General features: G+C 38.9%; 4 protein-coding genes across 7 annotated transcripts; 3 read left to right on the top strand and 1 right to left on the bottom strand.

Annotated features, from left to right (window-relative positions):
• The first annotated feature begins 827 nt into the window (after nt 1-827).
• On the top strand, nt 828-4,616 carry LOC120793280 (SH2 domain-containing protein 7-like). The gene is given in 9 exon segments (XM_040133198.1): nt 828-902; nt 904-979; nt 1,092-1,228; nt 1,730-1,896; nt 2,486-2,575; nt 3,059-3,224; nt 3,327-3,482; nt 3,591-4,271; nt 4,367-4,616. Coding segments are annotated over 9 exon segments (1,596 nt in total). The 3' UTR covers nt 4,415-4,616.
• Nucleotides 4,617-7,730: 3,114 nt separating this feature from the next.
• On the bottom strand, nt 7,731-17,246 carry cib2 (calcium and integrin binding family member 2). Of its 3 annotated transcripts, none has more exons than XM_040134289.1 (7): nt 17,146-17,246; nt 15,328-15,758; nt 13,542-13,576; nt 10,523-10,634; nt 9,215-9,362; nt 8,922-9,117; nt 7,731-8,489 (listed from the first exon to the last, which is right to left on the bottom strand). In XM_040134289.1, the coding sequence occupies exons 2-7, from the start codon at nt 15,376-15,378 to the stop codon at nt 8,468-8,470; spliced, it is 564 nt and encodes a 187-aa protein (XP_039990223.1). In that variant the 5' UTR covers nt 15,379-15,758; nt 17,146-17,246; the 3' UTR covers nt 7,731-8,467. The 3 variants fall into 3 exon arrangements, with proteins under 3 accessions (XP_039990223.1, XP_039990220.1, XP_039990222.1); XM_040134286.1 differs by having other exon boundaries at nt 16,988-17,216; XM_040134288.1 differs by having other exon boundaries at nt 17,008-17,216.
• Nucleotides 16,121-20,135, top strand: lrrc61 (leucine rich repeat containing 61). Its single transcript, XM_040134285.1, has 9 exons — nt 16,121-16,825; nt 17,873-17,968; nt 18,053-18,199; nt 18,321-18,381; nt 18,597-18,682; nt 18,791-18,856; nt 18,957-19,025; nt 19,244-19,369; nt 19,505-20,135. Exons 1-9 carry the CDS (start codon nt 16,798-16,800, stop codon nt 19,609-19,611), a joined length of 786 nt encoding a protein of 261 aa, XP_039990219.1. The 5' UTR covers nt 16,121-16,797; the 3' UTR covers nt 19,612-20,135.
• A 1,093-nt stretch (nt 20,136-21,228) lies between these two features.
• On the top strand, nt 21,229-26,493 carry idh3a (isocitrate dehydrogenase (NAD(+)) 3 catalytic subunit alpha). Of its 2 annotated transcripts, XM_040133610.1 has the most exons (12): nt 21,249-21,346; nt 21,705-21,770; nt 22,531-22,593; nt 22,736-22,819; nt 23,117-23,231; nt 23,599-23,786; nt 24,052-24,185; nt 24,273-24,375; nt 24,517-24,581; nt 25,059-25,143; nt 25,366-25,518; nt 25,607-26,493. In XM_040133610.1, exons 1-12 carry the CDS (start codon nt 21,320-21,322, stop codon nt 25,688-25,690), a joined length of 1,167 nt encoding a protein of 388 aa, XP_039989544.1. In that variant the 5' UTR covers nt 21,249-21,319; the 3' UTR covers nt 25,691-26,493. The 2 variants fall into 2 exon arrangements, with proteins under 2 accessions (XP_039989545.1, XP_039989544.1); XM_040133611.1 differs by lacking the exon at nt 21,705-21,770 and having other exon boundaries at nt 21,229-21,346; nt 25,607-26,488.
• The last annotated feature ends 73 nt before the right edge of the window (nt 26,494-26,566 follow it).

The raw sequence follows: 26,566 nt of genomic DNA, 5'->3' as shown, positions 1-26,566 counted from the left end.
CAATGTAATATATTCTTTACAAACACAGAATCAGAGATAACATTTGACCCCAAACCACACCCACAGAGGAGCACACGCTGATTCACAAAGACATTTAAAACTGACAGACAGCACGGTTAAGATGATGTTGAAATTCTAGGTGATGGTACTGTAGCAACACTTAGTCACACATGGAACATCAGTACTATATGCACTTACAGGGTAAACGCTGGCTGGGTAGATGGATAATGAGCCTACAATTTCAGTGTCAACATTGGGGAGTGCTGGATTCCAGTGTCATCCTGCTCAGTATGACACAGACGGTTTCTGGTTATTGTCTCTCCCCCACAGGGAGTTCCTACTGCTCACCACCGACCCAAAACCGATGGAGGAGATGGGTTAGCCATTATTCATGACAACCTCAGAAACAGGGCTGGGAAATATCTGATTTTATTGGGGTTTTGTTTACGCCCTGCAGAATCTCTGCGAGTCTTCCCAAATATTTCCATTCTTTCATATATTTGCTCCTGCCTTATCGACTATGATCAGAATTTATTGCAAACCAAGGTCAGAAAACACAAAGGATCAACTGCTGACGTAACTTAGCTCCCATTACTACAGTAATCAGACAGTGTGGGTAAAACATCTCCTCCTGCAAACCAATGCACTCGTGTGCGCACAGACCACAGTTTCTGTACAGCTTACTTTCCGTTTCTCTTCAGGAAGTTCTTGTTTTGTTCGGCAGCCGTTAGACGTCTTTTTCATGTAAATGAGATGTATGAACTCTGCTGTGCCATTGACAAGCACCGCTGCTTTCCAGGCTGGTGGAAAAAATTGTGTAATTCTAAATGTCATCTGTCTATATCTCCCATGTAGGGTCGTACTCCCTCAGAGCACCTTTGGTGGGTGATAAGAGACTGATGAGAAGTTGAGAGAAGCATTTCAATGTTTGCTGAAATGACACCAGGTTCAAACCATGCACTGTTAATCTCAAGGAAAGGTATGTACTCCATCTGAAACTTTTAATTACAGTATCTGTCTTACTGACTTAGTATCTGACTTATATTTAAACGAGAAAGAATCAAGAGAGTCCATTTTTATTCTTTTTATAGGGTCTGAAAGGACTAGGTGCGCACCGTACGGACAACAGAAACCCGGATCAGAAAAGATCTTTTCAGGCTCAAGGACAAAGGATCAGACACATCCAAAATCACCCTCCTTTAGGAACTGTCTGAAGTTTTTCTTCAAGGTAAGAACTACTTCCAGATCTCATCAGTACTGGTCTCATTTTCTGCTTTAATGACTTATTTATTATCTCTTATCTCGATGCTAAGTAAAGTAACAGTTTGCCTATCATCAGCGTGACATTACAGCAGATGAGGTCGATGTAATTAAAAGTCTTGTTGAATGAAAAGGGAAAACTGTGTTATTTTTATAGTCAGAATGGACTTTGGAGCTTGTTGATTCTGAACAGGTTTCGTGGACCATATTAAATTTAATAATTGTTATATTGTGATTAAATGGTTAATATATATTGTAACTTAAGGCGCGCACATGAGTGACAGAGACTGGAGTATCCAGCTTTTTCCTGAAGGACCAACTTTTCACTTAAACGATGAGAACATCAAACTGCTTTTAGTCCCTGGTTGAAACCTCCTGGAAAAAAAGCAAATTAGCTACAGCTTCACTGCATATGTCGATAAAAAGAATAATGGTTGTCTTCACTGTATGTCCGTGTGGCTTTGATTAGGACCAAGCAAGGATGGACCAAAGAGAACCACGGAGCGATTCTCATGCTGAACTCACTGAGGGAAGACTCAGGGAACTGGCATCGAAGTGGTTCATAGAGACTCAAGTGCCACTCATCATCCACAACGGCTTCTTCCCCACTTGGTTCCTGGGCTTCATCACCAGAAAGTAAGTCTTCTTTGAGGAAACAATTTGAAATATTACACTACTCAAGAATTAACTTTCACACAACCTACCTGATGTTTTTTGATGAAGGGGGTGTTTTTATTTGTTTTTTATTTACTTGTCACAATGTAAAAAAAAAAAAAAAGAAATACATCAGATGAATTGATATTTGGAAGCAGACATTTAGGACAGTTCTGTTTAGTGCTGAGACCAATGGTAAAGATGGTTGTTTGACACAAGAATTTACAGCTAGCGGCAGATTCAAGAAACCTTTTCTCTAATGGAAATCAGTCCACTTGGTAACACACCCACTCTGACCTACTGCCCTTTCCTCTGGAGACACCTACATAAAGAGCACAAGGGACAGTTATGTCAGAACCTGAGTGTTGTTAATGAAAGGTTTATGGAAAGGACATGTAACAAAATGGATTTTCCTTTGATGCAACTTAATTTCCAAGGTGAATTACGTGATCCGTCTTTTAAAAAAAAAAAAAAATCCACCTCTCTGCTCCTCGAAAACTTGTGCCAAATGAGGTTTTGGGAAACACTTATTAAAGATTGGGTTTTAAAGCTCTTCTTGGTCTATTTACAGGGATGCTGAAGAAATACTCAGAGAAAAGGAGCTGGGCTGTTTCCTGGTTCGTCTCAGCGATAAGGCCATCGGGTACATACTGTCCTATAAGTGAGTTTAGTCCAAACAAGCTGTACTGTGCTGATCGTACATTATCTTCAGTAATCAATATTGTTTTAAAGCATAAATGTGATCAATAATGTGAAGATCCCATGATTTGTGTCAAATCTGCTGTAATTGTATTTCTAAGACTGCTTCTAAGCTATTCATCGGCAGCTCACGGTATTGAACATTCAAGCTCCAAAAGTCACATACGTGACATTTCAGTGATTCATTCAGTCTCACACAGAATGAAACATCATACTGTTTTCATCTTGTCTTAACCGCAGTTCTTACTTTAGTAGTTTTAACCAAACTCCAATTCAAATTTTTATAATTTATCGGCCAATGGAATCCACGTTTTTCTTTCTTAGATGTTTAAAAAATGAGCATTAGTTTTGAGATTTTTGGACTCGCTCTATAGCTAACACAACAACTACGTGGTGTGGAGAGTCAGGGCTTTAACAAACATTAATTTTTCCCCCCTTGTTGCAGAGGCAGGGATCGGTGTCGACACTTTGTGATAAACCAAAGTGAAAAAGGGCAGTTTGTAGTCTGTGGAGACAGCGAGGGACATAACACAGTACCTGATCTAATAGAATACTACAAGAAAAGCCCCATTGAGCCATTTGGAGAGTACCTGACGTCTTCGTGTTTTGAGGTGACACAAAACTCCCTTTTAAGTCACTTTCTTTAAGTAACATTTATCGAGTATGAGGGTCTGAACTGTGTTTTTGTTGTTGTTGTTTTTGCATTCATTCAGGTAATGAACGAAGAGCTTTATGATACCATCCAGATCAACCCTAAAGAAAAACCTTTGTCTACTCACAGAGCTGTTAAGAATGTACAAAAACAACAGACTAACCTGGCCTTAGAGCAGCCACCTACACGGCCACCAAAGAACAACAGGACACTAGAGGTGAGTACAGTTAATATATTTCAGACACTTGATCCAAGTAATGTTTTAAAATGAATGGGGATTTTTCTCCATGCAGACTTTAACAATATGGCTTCTTATGTTAAACAGGAAGTACCTCCTTTGCCTCATAGGAACAGGCACTTGGACGGTTGCCACCTGAATGACCAGGACAGAATTTTGTATGCTCAGCTCATGAAGCAGTCACCCAAGGAGTTACCAAGATTCCAACACATCTTTCAGGGCCATTTACCTGGAGATAATCCGGGGAGGGCTGAGAGATCTACTGCACAGGATCAGAACGTCATTCGGTGTAGTCCTGAATCAGGACAACCCTATATTTACTCTGAGCTTAGTCTGCTGGAGAACAGCAAAAGCAGGTCTCTATCGCTCCTGGAAAATGGCTTGGAGGGGGAGCACTATTACAGGCCGAGTGCACGCCCACAAACACCACTGAGACTCTCCCCCAAGCCCATCAGACAAGCCACTGGCTGGATCCCACGGTCAGAGAAGACAGACTCGCGCAGTGCACCAAGCAGTCTTGATCGCATGAATGACAGTGCTGTCTATCACCTGGCTGGCAAGTCTGGGAGCCCACGCGTGGCTTCGTCTGAGACTAGCTCACTGACATTTGAGCAACATAGTGATTCAGTGTACACTGAGGTCCCCAATGAACGCTTCTCTCCATACAATACATATGAGCTGATTCCTGGGCACGAGGATGCAGCTGATCTTAAAACCAACAGCAACACTTACGAGCCTCTGGAGGACTTCAGACCCAAGGCCTTAAAGGTTAGTAATGTATCCAAAATGCTTTCATTTAAATACTTCATTTTTCAAAAGTTGTACTTAATGTTCATCATACTGAACTTATTTACCTCCTGCAGAATGACAAATGGAAATGGCTCTTCCCTGAGGTCAAGAGGAAATGGTGAAGAGGTTAACTTACCACTTACTGAAGGAAATGTTTACTTATTTTACTCTGACACTACAGTGCTACTAACATAATTACAACTAAATGTATTTATTTAAAAATGATGATGCACTTACATTTTCTATTCCACATGTAAGTCCATGTGTTAAATAAAACACAAACTGTATACTGAAATTTCACAAAACAATTTATGCCATTAAACTCAAATCCATAAATGAGAGACTAATTGTGAACGAATTATTTTCTGAGTGACAATTGCAGGCAAAAATGTGCAGCCTGTGTTGTTTGTGTTCAACAGAAACCGTGTGGTTAGAGCTCAGGCAGACGGCATCTACAGTTTGATCGCTGTCTGCCAATGACCCACATTTCATTAGTATTCTAGCTGCTGATACGGGGCTGGGTGTGATTATGTCAGTCCAACTCGAAAGGAAAAGGGTGACGAAGTTCAGCACAGCCCTAAATATGGGCGAGGTTCAGATGCTGCATAGAAACTTAGTGACTGTACGGAGGAAAAAATATGCTGTTCACATGCAGCTTGTGATGTGCTGTGCACGGCCGTTTATGGTTTGGGAAATTATACTCATCAGCGGAGACAAAACCTGAGTGTATTCAAGGTGCTGTGTTGTGAGAATGTACACCGTAGTAAAATACTGGAGATGCTATGTCATAAAAGGTTGCTAGAGATATTTTCCCCTCAGTGCAGGTACAATAGCCATCTAGCCTATGATTTTTACATTTTTAAAAGATTTTGTCTGAAAGAAGACATGTTGCCTTTGACAACACAGTGGGTGACACAACAACAAAAATACATTTTTTGGGGAAAGAAAATGTGGAGCTGTTCTTTGGTGGTTGCACAGGTTAGTGTGTTTCTGTTTCAAGCTCAAGATAGAAATAACTAATACATCAGGATGTATTAGATAAATCCACACCCCTGCAATTCCGAGAATTGCAGTTTATCAAAACTCATGCCTTCTACCACACTTGTACCTCACTTCCTTGAAAAGTGTCCTGGTAAAACACAATTAGGTCATAATGATACAGGGAAATTCAGTATACTCACCACAGAAATTCAGTATACTCGACTTGGAAATTCAACAAAACCCTCATGTGTACTGGATTTATCACTGATCTGTGAAATGACTACAGGCTGCTACCATCAGTGCTTCACTACACTGACAGGAAACTTTATTTCCATACAGATTTCAGCTGTCTGTCTATGAGAGCAATGGGGAAGTGGGTCAAAGATGTTGAAATGTCATTTATTATCTTCTATCATTTGCTGCTCTTTTACTTTCCAATTATAGCTTTAGTGGGCCAAGTAAAACTTCTGTAATGCTGATATTTCGAGGGCCTGTCTGTCTACTTGAATGCTTTCTAGGGTAGCCTATATAGTTATTTTTATAAGCCATTAAATACAAGTACAACCACAGTACTGTTATATAAAACATGAATGACAGAATTAAGGAAATAAGGTGTTTCCCTTATAATTCATGTAATACAAACAATGATATGCAAACACACTATTATATATATATATATATATAAATATATAACCTTGGACTATTAACAATATCAGATCAATAATAAATAAAGTGTCACTGGAAAACAGAAGGCAATGTGTGTTACTTTTTATAAGAGATAAACAAGATGCCATAACTGACTGATTGTCTGTCAATGCGTTTCTATACCTGTGAATAACATGGGTTAATGGAAATAAGAAAAGCACTGGAAAAAAAGAATCATGTCTTCATTTTATTTCCATAACAGCTCTATTTTATGTGCTGTGGTATTGAAATGAGAATTACAATAAATCAAAAGATTGTAAACATAGTAAAAGATGCTTTTACCCTATTGGTAACCCCTTACCCTCCAATTTAGAATTTTTAAGTGGTATAAAAACACTGAATTAATGGTTAATGACACATTATATTATAGCATTTAACAGCTATGAAGACATTTCAGGTAGTTATTATGTATGTACTTTATAAATCCTCCACTGTCGTCATGCTGTGAAGCTAAAGGCACCATCTCAAATCAGCTCAAATTAAAACAGATTAAAAAGGTCCCATGGGGAGAAATCAACGTGAGTTTCACACACAATTTGGCCCCTCTTGACCTCAGAAACAGTTGCTTACAGTGATGGCTGCTTTACAGCCCCAGTATCACAGTGTGCCAGAAGCTTTTTTGGTGGGATCATAATTAACAGTTGTTCTCAGTGAGACCAGTAATTAATGAAGCCACACAATCAGCACTGTATTGCCCTGAATATTTGATACCGCCCGCATAAAGGGAACTGGAGATAATGGAATTAATTAAGTGGCTGCCCTGCTGATTTCACACTGTTTAACTGACTTCAACGTGCTCCTTCAGTTGAAATTCAGTCGACAGTCATTATCAGCTTCTCTTCATTTTTGATAGTTGGGATAAGAACACTCCTGTCATTCACCAACGTAGCTCCATTGCGAGGTCCTGTCTGAACAGTAGACCATCACAGTCTCACTTACACATGTAAGAGGAAACAAACCTGAGCTGTTTCCTCCCAACGCGCACCAACGCTGGGTTGCTTGTTAGATTGTGTTAATTTAGCTTGCAGCTAGTGTCCCAATTTCTACTTTGTAACTGACTCAGCACCAATTTATCAGGTCATATTTATATTGCAGCCATTGCACTTGGCGGCAAAGATGTAAAGACAACTCGATTGGGACTCTAAGCAGGTGCCCAGCATGACTGTTAGTGCCTGATGACAAAATGTCTTGCATGTACCCAACATCCATTTGTACAGTATGACTCACTATTGCAAACTGCGGTAAAAACATTAACTGCACCAAAACAACACAGTACAGTCTTCCATATGTACCTGAGCCTGAAAACCAGAACCCAGTAATCATAAACCGACATGACTGAGGTCATTTCCTCCAGCTTTCCATTGTGATTAACTGTGTGTGCAGGATGTAATCATGCTTGTGAATGCTGAGGCAGCTCCCTCCTGATGATCACATCCTGCTTAACAAGTTATTACAGCCCATATGATGGGCTACACAGAGGCACAGTCATTCATTTCCTGATCTTTACTGTGCACGCTCCCTGATCATCCTGGGCGGGTGGGTTGAGGTGAGCTGTTTACATGGACGTGATCTTGCCGAATTCATCAAAGTTGCAGGTCAGGTGAGAGCTCCTGTGTTTAACTGATTCTTTCATGCTTTTTCAGTGACAACAAGAAACCACACAAATGCATTCACGCAAAGTACTTCACTTAAAATACACTGAAAAAAAAAAATATTTATTCAAAGTAAGACAAATACCCAAAGTCACATAAAATACTGTAAAATGTATGCCAAAAAGACGGCTGTAACTAACATCTCATGGTAATGGCTGGGGCAGATGAAACCTACCAAATGAATTCAGATGACAGAGCCCTTCATTTCACCAGAGAACAGTAAGATATGATTGTCATCATGTCCCAGTTCCACAAGCAAACAGCACAACCTTAAAATGACTGAAAGCCTTACACTGCATGTACAAATATTGCATTGCGCATATAGAATATCTGTACGCCCTTATTGCCAATGCTGTGTTTCATTCACTTCAAGCTTTGTCCTTAACCTTATACTGTACCTAGTTTGTCATCGTGGGAAGACATGTGCGATATAGGTAGATAAGCAATTTATGCAGTCTTGAATGTGCACAATAAGCAGCCATCCAGAGTCTGGCTCATTTCCGACTTGTTTCATTTCCCATTTTTCAAACTTAAAATGTGGAAGAATGACCCTTTCTCCCAACAAGAGAACAATCCAGGTCAAGCCCTTTATAGTTGGTAAAAGGAAAATACATTTTCATCTATAGTAAAGAAATTCAGGGTCCTGGAAATTCAACTTTACCCAGTATTTTGCTCTCTAACTAAGCAGACTCCGCTGAGGGTGGAGAGCAATGATGTGTAATTTTTTTTTGACGATGGGAGTGGGAGACAGGCACTATGCTTTGGCCAGGACATAGTTCAGACAGAGTCTTGAGGTCCATCACGCTGCCGACCTTGGAAACCCTCCATAGGTCCCTCTCAGATTCGTATATGGAAGGTACTGGAGAAACAAAAGACAAAAATATGAGGGACAAGCATTGAAACACTAGTCAACTAAATTACTGTATATGTGAGAATGAACACACAGGAATCTGGAACAGATGTGTTCCTCTTTTCAGTGGGGACAGACAGTGGTGAGCAATTTCCATATAAATGAATGGGCATTGTGGTGGATCAGGATTAAATGATGTTGCTAGGGTGACAGTTAAAATGATGGAAAGGATAATCTGCTATCTGGGGGAATGACAACTGTAAGTAGCCAGGGTAACGGCGCGCACAGTGCTGCATCATGAGGGGTAATGCATGTATTGTCTGATTTTAAAATGCCGCTGCTTTTCATAAAAAATGAGGTGTAAACAATATATCAACACAGGCTTTTATATACACACAGCCTTAAAATGTTATTTACCCTAAGTAAGGTACATTGAATTACCTTAAAAAGTCAGGAGCCCTAGATATCATATTTTCAAAGTCAGCAAAGGAGAGTTTGTTGTCTCCGTCCAAATCCGCCTCCTCGATGGTCTTCTCACACACCAGCTCCACCTCCTCAGGAGTCAACTCCTCCTTTGTCAGCTTATTCAGAGTCTTTTCCAGGTCCTCTTTGCACAGATAATTATCCACATTGAAATCTGTGGGTAACAGGGGTTCCAGCAAATAATTGCGAATTTTCATTTTATACAGTTCTGTGAAAAATTCAAATGTATCTTTTTAGAAATTTGGCATTACCATATATTTTAAAGGCATATATGGCCTTGAGTTCTCTAGGAGCCATTTCACTGAGGACTGAGAACATGTCCACAAATTCATTGAAGCTGAGATTCCCCATCCCGTCCTCTGAGAAAGACTCTACGATCCTGTTGCGAAATGGGTTTTCCTACGGAAGAAGGGGACAGCAACATTTAACATTTAAACTGGTATAAACTGTCACATGTATTCTGCTGATCACAGAGCTCATCTGAAAAAGGCTGACTCTTTCTCTTTGCCGGTATGGCAAAGTCAATATTTTCTCCTCTGTTGCTCAACCATAAGTTGCTGCCAGGGGTTTTATATCCCGGGGAATTAGCTGATTTGACACAACTTTTTTCACTGAAGGGGAGGCCATCAAAAGAGACTTAGAATCTCACTAATTCTATACCTGTAAGAAATTTAAGAAAAAACTGTTGTCCTGAAAACAGTTAGCATGTTTGAGCTCAATTCAAGCTCCGCTGTAGCCATCTATATAAACAGCCGTCTAAAGCAATGCCATTTTCAACCGGACAACATAAGACACGTCAGTGAGCCTGAATCCGTCCAGTTGAGTCAACACAGCTCATTAAAACTGCGTCCTCGGCAAGATAGGAACGTATTTTATGGTTATGAAGCTGTGGAGGACTTTGAGTGACTGTGTATTGCCCAGGCCTCATCAATCCTGCCTTGACTCTCTCCATCTTCCTCCTGCCATCCTTACAGCCCTGCATTCGCACGACAGTTTTACAGGCAAGGGCCAATTATACCCAAAGGAAGGACACATTATGAGTCTCTGTGCTAAACCCTTGTTGGATACGGATGTGATGTGATGTTATATGATATGATTTGATGTGATGTGATGTGATGTGATGTGATGTGATGTGATGTGATGTGATGTGATGTGATGTGATGTAGCATGCCACTTCTAAAATTTCTGGATGTTCTTTTCAAATGGCAGGTGCTTAAAAATAGGAGGGAATGCATCTATCAGGATAGACAGGCAGAGAATTTCATGGCACATTAACTTTCATAAGCTGTTTCACACAATCAGATCTGTGATGATGATGGTTAAAAATCAATTCTGTCCTCTAGAAGAGAGTGCGTGTATTGATTAGGTGTAGGCCCACACGAGCAGTGGGTGCCACGTTTGTGTCCTTATAGCACAATCCAAAATAAGAAAACACAATTCTGGTACAAACTGCTTTTTACCCCTAAAGAAGGGGTAAAAAAGTGTCTGATTTATGTGGAAAGAGTTATGACACAGAACTAATACCATACTGAGGTACTCTAAAGAAGGATTTTTTTTACCTTTAACTCTGGCATGTTGACTATCAAGGCTAAAGGCAGTTTGCAATCAGGATCATTGGTGTAGTCCATTGGTACAAGATGTGGCGCCAACTCGTGGTATCTGCCGTGCAACCTTGAAACAAAGATACAGTGTAACAATTATGGAATTGACATAAATAGAAATATGACCACAAAGTGAATTAAAAAATGGTGGACAACAATGTGGAGTCAGACATTTAGAAATTTTGCAACTAGCTGGAAATGGTTTTATTGGGAAAATAAATAAGTAATATAGTATATGTATTAGTATATATATATATTTCCTCTACAGTAGAACATGAGAGCTGTAGAGAGGTTAGGATGACTAAGAACAATCAAATTTTAACTTTCTCTCTTTCTCTCATGTTCCGCTTTTTTCTTGGGCTGTAAAATCCTTTAATTTTATGTCATTTATTTATTAATTTTATGTCAATATTGTTGAGAACACACACACAAAAAAAAGGAAAACTTTAAGGAGGCTAAATGAATGATGAAGTCATGGCTTATCTACAGACCCCATTTTAAGATGTCCTTTAACTAATCCTATCATGGAGAGCCTTTGTTGCCAGAGCACAGCCATCCATCAGCGGGGACACTGGTCTTAGAGGACGAACTTACTACACTTAAATTAAATAAACCTGTCAAAATGATGGAGTTCAATTGGTGCATTGCAGGAAATGAATGGCTAAACCTGCAGTTTTAATGAACCACGACCTCCTTGGCTCTGAAATCTCTTTGAATTTTAATTGCAATAGCAAATCGTGAGAAAAAAAAAACATTGCAATACTGATGATATTCAGTAGGCCTATTAACATTAGGTTTCATTTTCAAATATTTTGCACATATGAAGATACAAAAACACTGAAATAGCAAGTTCTAGTGTTCATGCTGGAAATGACCCATGGCCGAAGGCCTCAAAACAGTGACCTTATGGTCATCACTGAAACCTGCTTGTTTGATGTTACACAACTGTGGTGTAACAGTCGCAGCTGGGGGCAGAAACAAGGAGGGTTTTATGAAGGTCATAAAGTGTAGGACCCTATTACGCCCTCTGATGATTGTCAATTAAGATCCCAATCCACTGCTGGCCTTGGAATCCAAGTCAATTCAATATTTCTGAGGGGGAACATGTACATGCACAATTTGTTGATGAGTGAAAAGGGAGAGAAAATGACACATACATTTGATTTGTCTGAAAGCAAAAGTAGCACACCTGGGGAAAATGCACTTTTTTTTAACAAAAAAAAAATGTCTTAAATAAAAAATGTATCAAAAAAAGCATGTTGTGTAATCTGCTGAATTTGAATCCTTTACTAATTCTTGGTAGTACAGCTACTTTTAGAAGATAGTGAAAGATTCACGAGCAGACACAAGTGCCTTGTTGTTAGAGACCATTTCAAAACCTTTGCTGCACACACACGAGAGCAAATCCGACCCCAAATTCCTGCATGCCAGGAATCACATAAGCTTCATCCTTATCTAACGTTATACTGCAACAATCTTGACTATCTGCATTTCATTTCTTTAAGTTGCTATTTATCGTCCAACATCTAGAAGCTCTGACACAAGATACCTAAACACGCGCATCACTGGTCAATTCCATTAAAAAGAAGAGCAAGCGATTTGTTTAATTCATGGCTGTCACCCAGGGGTTTAGTGACAGGAAGAGAGAAATGATGCTACCCAGTGAGTCGTGATACCTGGCGCAATCACTGAGAGTAGATTCGTATTTATTTCGTTTTTTTAGTGTTGCGCTTGCACGTGTCGAAAGAAGTAGAAACGTGACACTTTGTTGGGTGGTACTGAAAACAACACCACCGTCAAAAGGTCAACACGACTTTCAAAGGTTTAGGTACCATATGGATGCTGCTGCAGGAGGATATGAGGGAGACTGATGGGGAGACATAAGAAGATCATTAATGTATTGGATAATAGAATTGTTTAGGATGTCAGTCTGTACAAAGAAATGTTTCAGCCACTAAACAATGAATTGCAGTATCCTTATTCTATTTAAAAATGACCATATTCCTTAATTTTGCTTTGCACTTGTAGCTTCATATGCTTCACTTTGTATTATTTAACATTTCATGAGGTAAATCTGTAAACACTAACAGACACTAATAAAACCATTATTTAGGCTTTCTAACGGGAATTTTGATGATACTGACACAACTTTTACATGTTATAACCTATGACTTTATGATTAAAAAACTGTACGTGCATAGATTAAAATACATATATGATACATATCAATTATATTAGACCTATTATGGCAAAATGCAGTATTTCCTCCACAGCAACAGCAGACATGCCACCTCCCACATTTTGCTACCACATTTAATTGAGTCCCATTTTAAATTCAGTTGTGTAAGTCACATTCATCAGAAGCAAACAAGCTGTGCTCTTGATCAACCAACACAAATGCAATTGTGTTGGTTAATTCATAATCCAATTATGAAAAAGTAACTGTTGATAATGGACTGTTTGTTAAATGAAAATTAATTCATTAACTCTACAATTCTACCATCATCTTAAGACTGTTCGTCAGATGATATCACCAGAATTACAAGCTACAACCAGTATTTTTTTCTTCTTCGCCTTTTTGCCCAGTGCCCAAATATAACACATGGCGATGAGATCAACTTCAGCATCGGGTTTCCCCAAGTGGGAAGCAGTCGGCTCTGAGGACCTGACATGGCTCACATGTGTACACAGAAGCCAAATGCCGGCTGAAGTGTAAATGTTTTTTATATGGGCCCTTGTAATGCAAGTATGGCTTGTATTACAAGCCAGATCAGTGGTCACTTAAAGTACATCTTAACTACATGGCATAGAACAAGGAGGGAAAACAGGGAAATAGAAGACAGCCTTGCTACATTTTGGTGATATTATTATGTTAATGATCTTATGGTTACAGCAAGTGCTGAAATGTATGGCTTGCAACTGATCTACAGTATATCTGTGGGTGTCAGAATCAAGCACTACACTTCACAAAACTTACCGCAGAATTTCTTTGCGGGTGAAAAACGTACAGTCCTGCAATGAGGGAAAAACAGCACGTCAAAACACAAATAAGGTATAAGTTTGATAAAGGACTGCACCATATGACATATTGCTGAAGGTACAGTGATTATTTACATCTTCTATAAAAGGCCTAAAACACATGATGACACATCTGTGAGTCACATAAAATAACATTATGGTTCCTGTGAGGTCATGTGGACAACCCTTACTGTAACATGCTAGTTGAGGCGTCCGGTCTCTCTTAAATGATGATTGTGAGATTGCGAGTGAGTGTTGTCACCTGCCACTTGCAATAGGAGCGATGAGGCAGGGGAACATGATCTGCTGTTGTCTGACATGCATGTGGTGGTGCATGCGTTATCCGACAGCCCCACTGGGAGCACCTCAATTTACATTTTCCCTTGCGTCCGTTCTGTCTGAGCCGTGCTCCTGAGTGATAGGAGCAGAGCGCAGCCGGCTGAGCTCCAGAGACGATGTGATTAACAAAAAAATCATAGATTTCCAGGGAACCCCTTTCACTGTTGCATCTACTCGAGGCACAAACAGGCCGATTGAAGATATCTGGGTTAGTCAGAATTGTGTGTGAGTATATATAAAGCAATATCTGACCACAATGTCATTACCTACTTGTCTCCATCATACAATATAAGCAAAGACTACACATAGGAAAGATACTGAAGTGGTGTTTGTACAGTTAAACTACTTGAGCACTGAATTTCCTGGGGGACAAAAAAAAAAAAAAAAACACTCAGTTGATGATGTATATAAATTAAATATTTGATCCTAAAAAAATCCGATCTATCGATACTCAAGAGGGAAAAAAATTTACAAAAGCAGAAACAGAATGCAACAGTATTTAAGGGGGACTTCTAAAGAGTAGCAGGAGTAACCAGAGAGGCTCTTGAGAACTTAACTGTCTCCTGAGAGTAGAGTTTCACAGCATGTCACACGGACTTGGCATCAATTATTAAGTCCAAACCTAATCACATGATAAACCTGTGCACATGAAGATGTGTTTCTTCCGATTAAAACCTGGATTATTGTCACAGGGAACAAAAATTCGGATCTTCTGAGATTATAACTCAATTAACGCTAGATCCTCCAGTTTGCAATGAAATCAAGATCTCCTGCTATTCTCACCTATTTCAGGACTATGTCAATATTTAAACAGTGGACTCATAACTGGTGGCACTTCAGTTGGTAATCGATTATTGCCCATCACTAATTGATGGGGAATCCAGTACCACCTACTTCCATTATACTGAGGTCAAGCGGTACTAATGATCACCGTTGAAAACATCCACTCGCTTTTCTGTCTGTCTCACAAAAAGTATTTTTTTTGCTTTATGCATTAAATCCAAGGCACACGGAGTTTCCACTGCCTGGGGTGACTAGGTCAATATCAGAAAAAAAGACAAATAGTGATATATAATCATAATAATAATTATACTAGTCATGGAATAGGAATAAAAAGTCGTGGAAAAATGCATGCACCTAAGCCTTTTAAACACAGAGCATTACTATGCTGTACAAGCACAGTTCTTTGCATATACTTGGCTTTCTACTCCACTGTCCTCCACAAACATGTTTTCAATTTTTATTAACTGAAATAAACTCAAGGTAAACAAATCTCCATTTACATACGAAGAAACAAAGGATTAATTCTTTTATTCTTCAACATGATTTTTTTTCTGTTCCTGGAGTTGGACACACAGTACATCCTCCAACGTGATGCAGGTATAGCCATGGGCAGGCGGGCTTACCTGGTAGGCATCAAGTTGCTCGTCGGTAAATATTGTTTGCTTATTGCCCATCTTAATGAAGTAATCTGTCGCTTGTACACATTCACAAGACTGAACGTCCGAAGCCTTTTCTCAGTGAAAGACATTTAGGGGGTCCGCGGAGTCAAAGTCTCTCCGCACAGGATGTGGCAAACTCTTCAAAAGGGGTTATTGGTGTTCCTCACGGGAGAGCTCCGCCATGACTGCAAAGGGTTTAGGATGTGTAAAAACAAAAACAAAAACGAAAACCCCCCAAAACAAAACAAAAGAGAGAAAGAAAAAGTAAAAGAGCGGTGTCCAGTTGTGTCGGAGCCATCGGAGGCTTCCTACGGAGTCCAAGGAGTGCAAACTGATGTGGGTCTCTTTTAAGTCCTCGGCTGCTGTCCACAGGAGTCAAGACACACCAATAGGACCTCGGGTAAATAAATAAATAAATTAGAAACTAGAACCGGCTGGTAAGGGAGAGGCTATCCACACACTGTGGGTGAGGAAAAGGGAGTATTATGCAGTGGTGGAAATGTGCCAAGATCCTTTAATATTATTATTGTTGTTGTTGTTGTTGTTGTTGTTGTCACTTAATTACCATGTTAGCACAATTTTCATGTTCATTAAAGCACCTTATTTCATAAACTGATCGTATGTTTTGTTTTTAAACTTTTTTTTTTTTAATCTGGAAAGTATGGTAACTTAAGTTATCACATACACGCGGTGGAATAAATTATTTCCACCTGAAATGTAGTGAAGTTACTTTCCACCACCGCTAGTGTGTAGAGACTCGAACACACATGGATGTCTGATTCTAGCGTCCTAAGACACTTTCCATTCATCCATTTTCCAAATTTGTCTTCTCTCTCCTTTTCAAACAGATGAACCTCCATTTGTATAGCGTGTGTTAGTAGGTTATTTCACCCCCGATTGGATCAGCCTGTTTCACGCTAATTTATCTATGATCCTTTTGATTTTATGAATACGTATAATTACTACTTAATTTTGCGGCTATTCCGCGTTGACTTGCAAAGACCCACTTCAGAACCCGACCCGAGAAATGATTTCAGTCAGTGCCCTAAGTTAACATGAACGAAACTTTTAATTGACACACGGAACCTGTTGCTCGGAAGAAAACATCTATGAAACGGTGGAGCATTTTTTTTTTCTTTTTTCTTTTTTCCGGACACGTTTTCTTCTTCCAGCGCCCTCTAACACGCTGCATCGCCTCCCTCTGTGCTTATCCCGAGCTGGACTGCGGAGACTGAGGTCCGTCTCGTCCACATCCACCTGCGTGCTACCGCAAGCACAGCAGTTTAGTCAGCTTGTCCTAACTGCACCCCGGGACAGATGCCAATTTAACATTCCCCCCAAAAAATAACCACTGCCTTCCCTTTCCACTGTATTGGTTAAAATCATCGCTTTTTATTGCGATAGGTAGCTTTCCAAGTAGCAAAGTTGCCCACAATGGACTCTAAGCGAGATAAAGACCAAGGTAAGTTGTGATGGATTGCTTGTTGCTACGTCGCAATGCTAGCCACTAGCTGCTTATGCTAGCTAGCTGTGGCTTTTGCTAAGGTGTAGCTAACACCGTATCGTTTGTTACACAACATTTTTACGTGTATCATCGTCAGAGGAAAAAAAAAAAAACAATTACCGTTTCATTTCATAACCCACCCACTATTCATCCTACTGAATCATCCTCATGAAATCACGCAGCCGTTGCCTCACGACGCTCAAAGCTAAAATACAGGTAGCTACCGACATTAGCTAACAACTGGTGGCTGAATGTCAAGCTAAGCCAAACACTATCACCTCTAATTCTGCAGGTGTTAACATATGTTTTACGATATTCCTTTGGTGGCCATACTCATACCACCCACGACCGTTCCCCCCATTGTGCAGTGCCGATAGAGTTACCAGTCTGCCAGTCCTTACATAACTTACAGATAAAGTGAACTAAATAAAGCCTGTGTCGTGGTAAATCTTAAAATGTCACAGGATGGACTGGGAAAAACCAACTCATCATTATTATCTGTGGTTAACATGATGAGTCTTTTCTTTCAGTGCTGCTGTTCTCTTCAAGGCATCAGTCTTTCATTTGAGCAGGCTCATGAAAGGATTATTCGTGTGCACTTAGATATAGGGACTGAATCTGCCTTAGGAAATTTAACCAAATATAACTTCCTCAGTTGTTATTCATGCATGCAGCTGGCGAGCCAGTACCATCACAAACATTGCACAGAACAGCGCATCAGCCTGTTTGTGACCCTTCCCTCTGGAGCTAGAAGAGGAAAAGCTCAGTGTGCTGCCAGACATGAAACACATGGACTGCTTGAATTGTTTTTTTTTTTATATTTAGAGATGATTGCATGGGTTATTAGCTTGTCACACCGTAAACAAAAGAGACACGGCACCTCCAGCGTTCTGCTTTTGCAGTGCTGACTCACAAATAAGAATTCTGCGGTTGTGCTGCATGTATAGGAATAGAAAAATGACTGTACTTTGTTATGCTGCAGTCGTATTGCTCTGACTCTTTCAGATACAGACTATGAGAAGATAACTGCTGTGCTGCTCAAGTCACGTACCGGAGAATTCGATTTGGAGTCAATACTCTTTCTCAAATTGAGAGGTCTTGGTAAGATGAAATTAATATTTCAGTGTTTAGGTATTCTAAAATGCTTAATTGTTTCTTATTAATGTTTTATTGAATGACTTCTAGGCATACATGATCTTGGATGCATTGGGGAGTGTATAAATTTAGAGAGACTGGACCTCTCTGGAAACAATATCACAAATTTGGCTCCTTTAGCATCTCTTCGGCTTATTTCTGTACTCAATTTGTCTGCCAACCGGATTTCCAATTTAGGTAAGGATTTCAGGAGCAATAAAATTTTTATTTCCAGGCTGCATATTCAGTCATTTTGGAATAGATTTGAATTTAAATAAATAAATTAATAAGTACAATGTTATTGCTTTTGTATTTTCAGAGCCACTGCACAGTTGTGACAGTTTACAGAACTTAAACGTGGCTGGTAATATCATATCCAGGTATCATTATATAACCCTTGACCAAATGCTTACCTTAGATGAATGAGAATGAAAATATGTCACTAATTAAAATGTTAATTTACATACTATGCAAACAATTAAATATGTCATCGATGATGATCATAAAAATATTTTTCTGCTAGTAAGTATATTTTTAAGATCAATATTTTGAAATGGTCGTGTAAAATTATCTCATCTGTTTTGTTTTTCAACAGTATCGAGAGCCTTCATTGTCTTCAGTCTTTGAGGAAGCTGGAAAATATACGTTTTAAAGACAACACTTACAATTACACTAATCCAGGTAGATTTTAGTGACTTTATTTTTTTAAACAATCCAGTGACTGGAAAATGTTTTCCAGTGGATGGAAAATGTTGAAGAGTGAACTCACAGTGACTTTCTCTGTGTCAGTGTGCAGAAACGCATCATATAGAACCATAGTTCTAGAGATGTTTCCCAACATTAAGGTGCTGGATGGTAAGATACTTCTTTAATTTATTCTTTTGCATAGAATTAACATTCAGATTAATGGGAATGTTTCCCAAGGTCTGTGGATTTGTTTCTGTTTAAATTGTAGGTGAAAGAGTGGTCGGACGTGGGAGTGACTTGTACCAGTTATGCAAAGACATTGATGATACCATCAAAGGTACATTTGTTAACTAGTATGCAAGAGTATAATGTTTGTAACTTGTTATGACACCCCATACATCAGACTACCATGTTGGATGTAGTATTTATCTTTCATATAATTTCCCACTGGCCCGACAGACACGTCTGTGATGTTTTCTTGGTCAAGTGAAATGTAATTGAACTGAAAGGCTGTGATAAAGCAATAAGTTTGTTTTCCTTTCCATGAATGTCAAGCTGGTTTATACAAGAATGGACAGCTTATTGAACACCCTGATTGCAAGCCGTGGGTGGAAGATAGTTACTGGGAGATAAAGAGATCAAACAATGCCATAATTGAAGAAGCCTATAAACAGTTCAATGGTAAGACGTTCTCTGCATGGCTGTGTTTCTTAAAGAACTGTGTTGCATGTGATCTAACCAGTTGTCAGCTCAACCTCACAGTGGTTACTGTATGGTATTCTATGTAATCCTTGTCATATATTTTATTCTCTACAGATGTTCTTCATGAATGCAGACTCCTCAACAACAGAGCCACTCACGTAATTTCACAAACCGAGAGATCAATGAGCCTGAAGAAGCAGCCAAAGCAGTATGCCATCTGAGTTGGGCTAATTTGGACACATTTGTGTGCAACATTTTAACAACTTTTTTTTGTATGATATACTATGAATAATGTACTGTAGGTTTTTCAAATTACTAAGCTGTATCCAAATGCTTGATAAGTATCATTGCCAGACACACATGCTCCGTGTTGCAGTGTGAGGCATTTGTTTTATTGCATCCTATGCATTGGGTATCGGATGATATGTGAAAGTGGTTTGAAAGCCTTTATCCATACTGACACCCCTCAGTTTGGTTCAAAGATGTCTTTACTTGCACAGTGTGCATTTTGTACCATGTCGTAGCCTGCATTTATGCCGAGAGCTATGCTGCTTAAGAATTTCTATAGGTTTTAATTAATTAAAAACTCCATTTTGCATTGCTGGATAATTTTGGGAGTTAATGTGTCCTATGCTGTGTGCTTTCTTTATATGTTGAACTTTTGCAAAAATGTGATTGAATGATTGTTTCAGCTCTTTCTACTTGTTTTTTTTATATCCATAAATTTTATTATGTGTATGACCAACTTGTGGAAAATACAGTGCTTATAACGGTGTAAAGGTGTACTTCACATCTTTGTTTTTACTCACATATACAAAGTCTACTTTAACACTGATGCATACACATCCAGAGCCAAAGAATATGTGTATTAATGATGTCGCCTCAGGAATGAAATAAGCCATCCATAGAAGTCACCCAATGGTTGGATTTGTAGACACTCAGAAGCAGTCTACTGGCGCCACTTGCTGGTGGTCCTGCAACGCTGTCCAAGGCGCTTTAGTTTTTGAGTACTATAGCCCCATAGAACTAAAGTATTTTCACAGATGGATTAAAGTATCCACCGACAGATGCAACAGGAGCAGAAGTGGCAGTGTCCAGTCATCCGGCAGAGATCTGTGTCAGAACCCCCCAAACTATTTGAGTGTAAGTTGTATGCAATACTGGTTGCTTTACAGTGGGCTGGACAGAGGAGCCCGAGTAAGGTACTTATTTGCAGGGATTCGATTTCTGCACTTACAAGTACTGAGTTTGGAATTATTATCAGGATCTGCTAGTGAATCAAGCTGAGGAGGTCATGTTCATGTGGATTCCTGCGCACGTTGAAATATTAAAGTACACGGACTGTCAAAATAAATTAAAAAAAAAAAAAAAAAAGGTCTAGTGCAGCGGGACATTAATCGAGAGTGGCAGCAAAATTGTGATCATGAAGCCAAAGGACATTTCATTAAATACAGAACAGGGATGTGTGGCGAGGAGCAGAGGAAAAAGACAGGAAAGAGAATAACAGTCGGGCATAGAAATCTTAACAATAACACACGTTTCAATCAAGGAAAACATTCACGTCACGAGTAGTGTCAGGATGTAGAAACCGTACATGTCATCTCATTCAGCAAACACTGTGGAAAAGCTGGAAATTGTAACACAGTTAAAGAAATTAGGGTGACCAAAAATTATTTTTAAAAAGTATTCTAGAAAATGGAAGTAGTGGGACGGGCAGAAGAATCCTGCTTGAATATTTGAGGGGCAAACGGACTAATTCAACGAATATAGCATAGCGGGACATTGACGAGGATTAACACCAGGAGGTGGCAGTAATGCGACATTACGGATGGAAACCGTAAAACCCCGAAGAAGAAGAAGCTCTGGCGCTGCCTGTGCTGCTGCAGCTGGTGCTGCTGCTGTTGCTGCATCGACCTTGGCTAGTTCAGGATGGCAGGATTGGCGTGGAGGTCAGCGGTATGTACGCGGGGGGTAAAAAAAATGCAAATCTTTCATATGTGGGGCACCAAACGCATGGCGTTGTGATTCAGTTCATCAACCAATCTTGGTTTCTTTGACTGCCGTTCATTCATTCCAAGATTGTAGGATACCAGAGACATTAGCTACTCTGCTAACTAGCCAGGCGCTAGCACAGGCTACTTGCTTGTAGTTACTATAGCAACCTGACTCTTGACTGCTATTTAGCTAGCTAGCTATTTAGCTGTATGTTTTCTTTTATAATGAATTGTTGTAACAGTTAGTTTATAGCTGATTGCTCAAGTTGAACATGTTCTGTAAAAGCTACATTATGGCAACAAATGTTTATCATCTACAGATTCTTAATCTACTAAGAAAGTGGGGTTTATCGGTCAATGACAAGGATAAAATCAAGGCAAAGGAAGTAAGTTAAGCATACGCCTTAAAACGTTCACTGTCCTCGCTGCGTTAGGAAAAGAGCCAGCTAGCAATCTGCCTCACTAGTAATGTTACTCAAGTCTGAAATGGGCATTTCAGATTTGAGTAAGGCAAAGCGCCTTTGCTATTGCACGTCTGTAACCTCTGCAATGCAGTATGGCTAAAATAAGCCATTCACTGTAAACTGTCAGAGTTGCACCAAAACGAAACGAGCTTCGCTTTTCCTATTAGTCAACATCATTACAACATTCAATCTGCCATCTTAGTTAACCCTTGCCTTTATTGCAAGCCTTTCAGGGTAGTGTGTGGGTCTTTAGCCACTGCCACTTATGCTAAATAAGACAACAGACCATGCTATTTAACAAGGACTGACAACTACTGCTGTGAACTGGAGTCTCCTCTTCCAGAATGTCCTTTGCAGATTGCCACCCAAGGAAGATCTATCTATCTAGCTATCTATTTTTTTGGTCAAAAATAATACATTACAGCAGAACAGTTGTCCAAATCATACACGCTGTACTGTGTACATGAGAATGCACAATTCTTTCTCACTCTGTTCCTAGTATCTTCACTACTCCAGCAGGCTGTGCCCAAAACACTTTACGTCATAGCTGTTTTTACAGGTTTCCCTATCAGAAATATACAGAACAGTATTCACCACTTTATTTATGCAGTAGAAGTGAGTGTGCATATGCTTGGCGGGGGGTATATGTACCTATAAAAATGTGAGCCGTTTTGATTGTCAGGTGTCACGGGTGGTTGGAGTTTTGATGAAAGGGACTCCACAACCCAGGACATTCATCCGTGGGGTATTTATCTTTCTTCTAGAGATTCAGTCATTTATTCACTGAAGATTTTTGATGTAACCTATTGCTTGTTTTAAATTGTGACTCTGTAGTGCATAATTATTCTCGTATACTGAATGTTATGTGTCTTTGTTCTGCCTCACAGATGAAAACTGTTACTTTAATCCCTGGTGATGGAATTGGTCCAGAGATCTCTGCTGCTGTCATGAAAATATTTGAAGCAGCTGAAGTTAGTACTGGTGGAGTGGAAAAAACTTCATTGTTTGTCAGGAGCATTAACCAGAAAAGTGATTTTTTTGTTTTGTTTGTTTGTTTGTTTGTTTGTTTTTGTTTTTTTATAGGTTGCAAAATATAATGTTTTATTGATCCCAACATTGATAACCAGCAAACAAATCAGATCAAATGAGAGATCCAGTTAAAGTCTAGAATTTGTTGGAGACAAATCTTTTTATTTAAATTTCAGTGTAAGAAACTGCCGTATGCAAACTAATCCAGTGCTTCTGTTGTACGTACACTTTTGACCTAGGCACCTATTCAGTGGGAAGAGAGAAATGTTACTGCCATCCAAGGACCTGGTGGCAAGTGGATGATTCCTCCTGATGCCAAAGAATCGATGGACAGGAACAAAATTGGCCTTAAAGGTAACTTCACTCATATTTACTAAAAAATGGGATGATTTGCCAGTACAATATTGTTGATGGTGTTGATGATATGCTGATACTTATTTTTTCCTAATGACTACTAACTAATTTCCCTATACCAGTAGCTTTACCCCCATTCATTCCCACAGTGGAAATTGGGGAATTAAATTGTTTGAGATGTGACATTGACACACCAATACAATCATTTTATCCTTTGTGTTAGGAATAGTTTTCTTTTTTTTTTTTTTTTTTTTTAAACAAGTAAGTTACTGATACACACAAGTTTAGATTGTATCCCTCCAATAGGTGTTCGTGTTGGCAGGTGAACTAGTAAATAATTTGGAATTTTTTTTTAAACAATTTACAGGTCCTTTGAAGACACCAATAGCCGCTGGTCATCCCTCTATGAACCTGCTTCTTAGGAAAACCTTTGACCTCTATGCCAATGTCCGCCCCTGTGTGTCCATTGAGGGCTACAAAACCCCCTACACTGATGTGAACCTGGTCACCATCAGGGAGAACACTGAGGGAGAATACAGCGGGATTGAACATGTGGTAAAAACCTTTAGTAACACATTACTTGTCTAGTTGTCACATTTTATTGTTTACGGTTTTGTTTTGTTTTTTGACCTTTTTGATTATTTCCTCATTGAGTGAAAATGTAGGCTCTCTTCTGTAGATCAAAACACTGTATCTCAGATTGTAATATGTTTTGTCTTTGCCCAGCGTAGACACCATATGATGTTTAGGAATAGAACTTTTAGCATTTTAAAATGAATCAAATAGTCTTCACGTTCACTATTCATACTATTCATTTCAGATTGTTGATGGAGTTGTACAGAGTATTAAGCTCATTACAGAGCAAGCCAGCCAGCGCATCGCAGAGTATGCTTTTGAATATGCAAGAAACAATCAGAGGGCCAGTGTTACTGCTGTTCATAAGGCCAATATTATGTGAGTTATATTCAGTACAAATTACTTTTAGTAGTATGCTATTTTGCTGAAGCTAAAAGGTTGTCCTCTATTAATTTTTTTTTATAGGCGCATGTCAGATGGGCTTTTCCTACGAAAATGCAGAGAGGCTGCTGAAAAGCACAAAGATGTGAAATTCACTGAGATGTACTTGGATACTGTGTGTCTTAATGTAAGTCCCAATAACCTTTTGTTATGAATTAGTTTAGTGTGTATAAATGTTCAAGATGGATAAGAAGCAATGTGTAGTTAGAAATTTTTTATATTTAACATTCCTAATTAATAGTGGCATTATGTATGCCCGTTTTTATAGATGGTACAGGATCCGACACAGTTTGATGTATTAGTGATGCCAAATTTGTATGGAGACATCCTGAGGTAAGATCGATCATTAAATTACAATAAAAAGCAACACATTTACTTTGCCAGAAAATGCAATTGTTCATACAGCAAATCATCAATTTTTTGCATATGCATTTACATACAATAATGTCCATTCTTTCATTTTGTTTTAATCTACATATAGAAATGTGTTTAAAACCAGGCGAGTAGTGCTGACTGGGTGGATTCAACCAGGCAGCAAATTAACAGAAAATAATAATATGTAACAATCACAAAAACTTTACTTTAGGCAAAAGTTCTTAGGCTAACCAGAACTATAATAATTTAATATAGGTGAAAGAAAAGTTGACTAAAAACTTTACTAAATACTGTCGATGCACTATTGCAAATAGTGCTTACATAGTCTGCATCAGTTCAAAATTATGAGCCTATGTACATGAAATCCAATTAACATGGTCAAAGTGTATGCACAAGAATAAATGTAAAGCTAACTGTAAGTGTTTACCATCACAGTGATCTTTGTGCTGGACTAATTGGAGGTCTTGGAGTTACTCCTAGTGGAAACATCGGCGCCAATGGTGTTGCCATATTTGAGTCGGTATGTTGTTTTTATTCCCATTTGTCAGACTCCTTTTTCTTTACAGGTTTCACAAGTACTCTCATGATCATTGTACAAGATGCACAGTAGAAATTCATGGTGTGAGATGAGTTATTGGAGACACTTGAACCTTTGGCGTACATGTTTTTGATCTTTTTATAAATTTGATGTTTATAGAAATGTCAGCCAAGATGATGGATTGTGATTAATTTCTTCTGTCAGGTTCATGGAACTGCACCGGATATAGCAGGAAAAGACATGGCCAACCCCACCGCCTTGCTGCTCAGTGCGGTCATGATGCTGCGGCACATGGGTTTGCACGGCCACGCCAAGAAGATTGAAACTGCCTGCTTTGACACAATTCGAGACAAAAAGGTAATCTTCTTTTCAAGAAATGAAGACATGCAGTTTTGGTTATATGTTCCCATTCTGATTCTTAATGTTCTTATTATCCATCTTCAAGGTTCTCACAAAAGACCTGGGAGGAAACTCAAAGTGCTCAGAATTCACAGATTCGATATGTCAAAGGGTGCAAGATATGGACTAAAAAGAAAAGGCTAATGTGGCCGTGAGTTAATTGTTAGGCTTTGAGTCTACTTTACTTCATCATATCTTGTTGTATCTGCAGATTTTTAACCAAAATACGTATTTAAAAAAAAGAATCAGGAGCTTGAGATCCTGAATGTTTTATTTTTCTGCACGCTCAAGCACTGTCTTAAAACTTGTGACCAACAGTTACTGTATATGTGATATGCATTTATTCTTTAACTGCTTAATCTGTGGTGGATATTGTCTATTTATTGGCTGAATTTGGCCTCTTGCCTAATGTATTTGACAATGTTATATTGTCATTAAAGACACATTGGGATTGGAGCTTTTATAATTTAAACATTAATAGGCTCCATAACATGAAACTTGAAAATGTTTTGCACTCTTCTCTGCAAGTCTTGTTTTCATGCCACAGTGTTTTTTTCTGCAAATATCATGAATGTACAGTATAAAGACAAAGAATATTATATCAGAAAAATGCCAGACTTTTTATGTAATGTTATGCAATGACTATTCTTGGTGTTATAAGCTCCCTCCCCTTATTATGATGATGACCCTCATGATCCATGTGATAAGATTTCTGGCGAAAGTTGTGTCCATTTTTTTAATGTGTTTTCAGCTAAACTGTTTTAAACCATATACTGAATACCACAAAACATTTATACAAAACACATTGTAAGATCCTGTCATGCAAGTAACTGGTATGATTTAAAGCGGTAAAAATAAAGTGTTGACTAGCAATAAAATGAATTAGAAACAAATATCTAGGAGAAGATGGTGAGACTGTAAAAATTCCAAGTATTGTAACAGCAAGTTTTGTTCAGCATTTAAAACATAATATTGGTTTACTCTTAAATATTATTTAAAAAATTCA

This window comes from Xiphias gladius, chromosome 8, assembly GCF_016859285.1.
Source record: "Xiphias gladius isolate SHS-SW01 ecotype Sanya breed wild chromosome 8, ASM1685928v1, whole genome shotgun sequence".
In the NCBI taxonomy this organism is placed as follows: domain Eukaryota; kingdom Metazoa; phylum Chordata; class Actinopteri; order Istiophoriformes; family Xiphiidae; genus Xiphias; species Xiphias gladius.
Note: the sequence above shows the minus strand (reverse complement) of the source record. Positions and strands in the feature narration are given on the sequence as shown.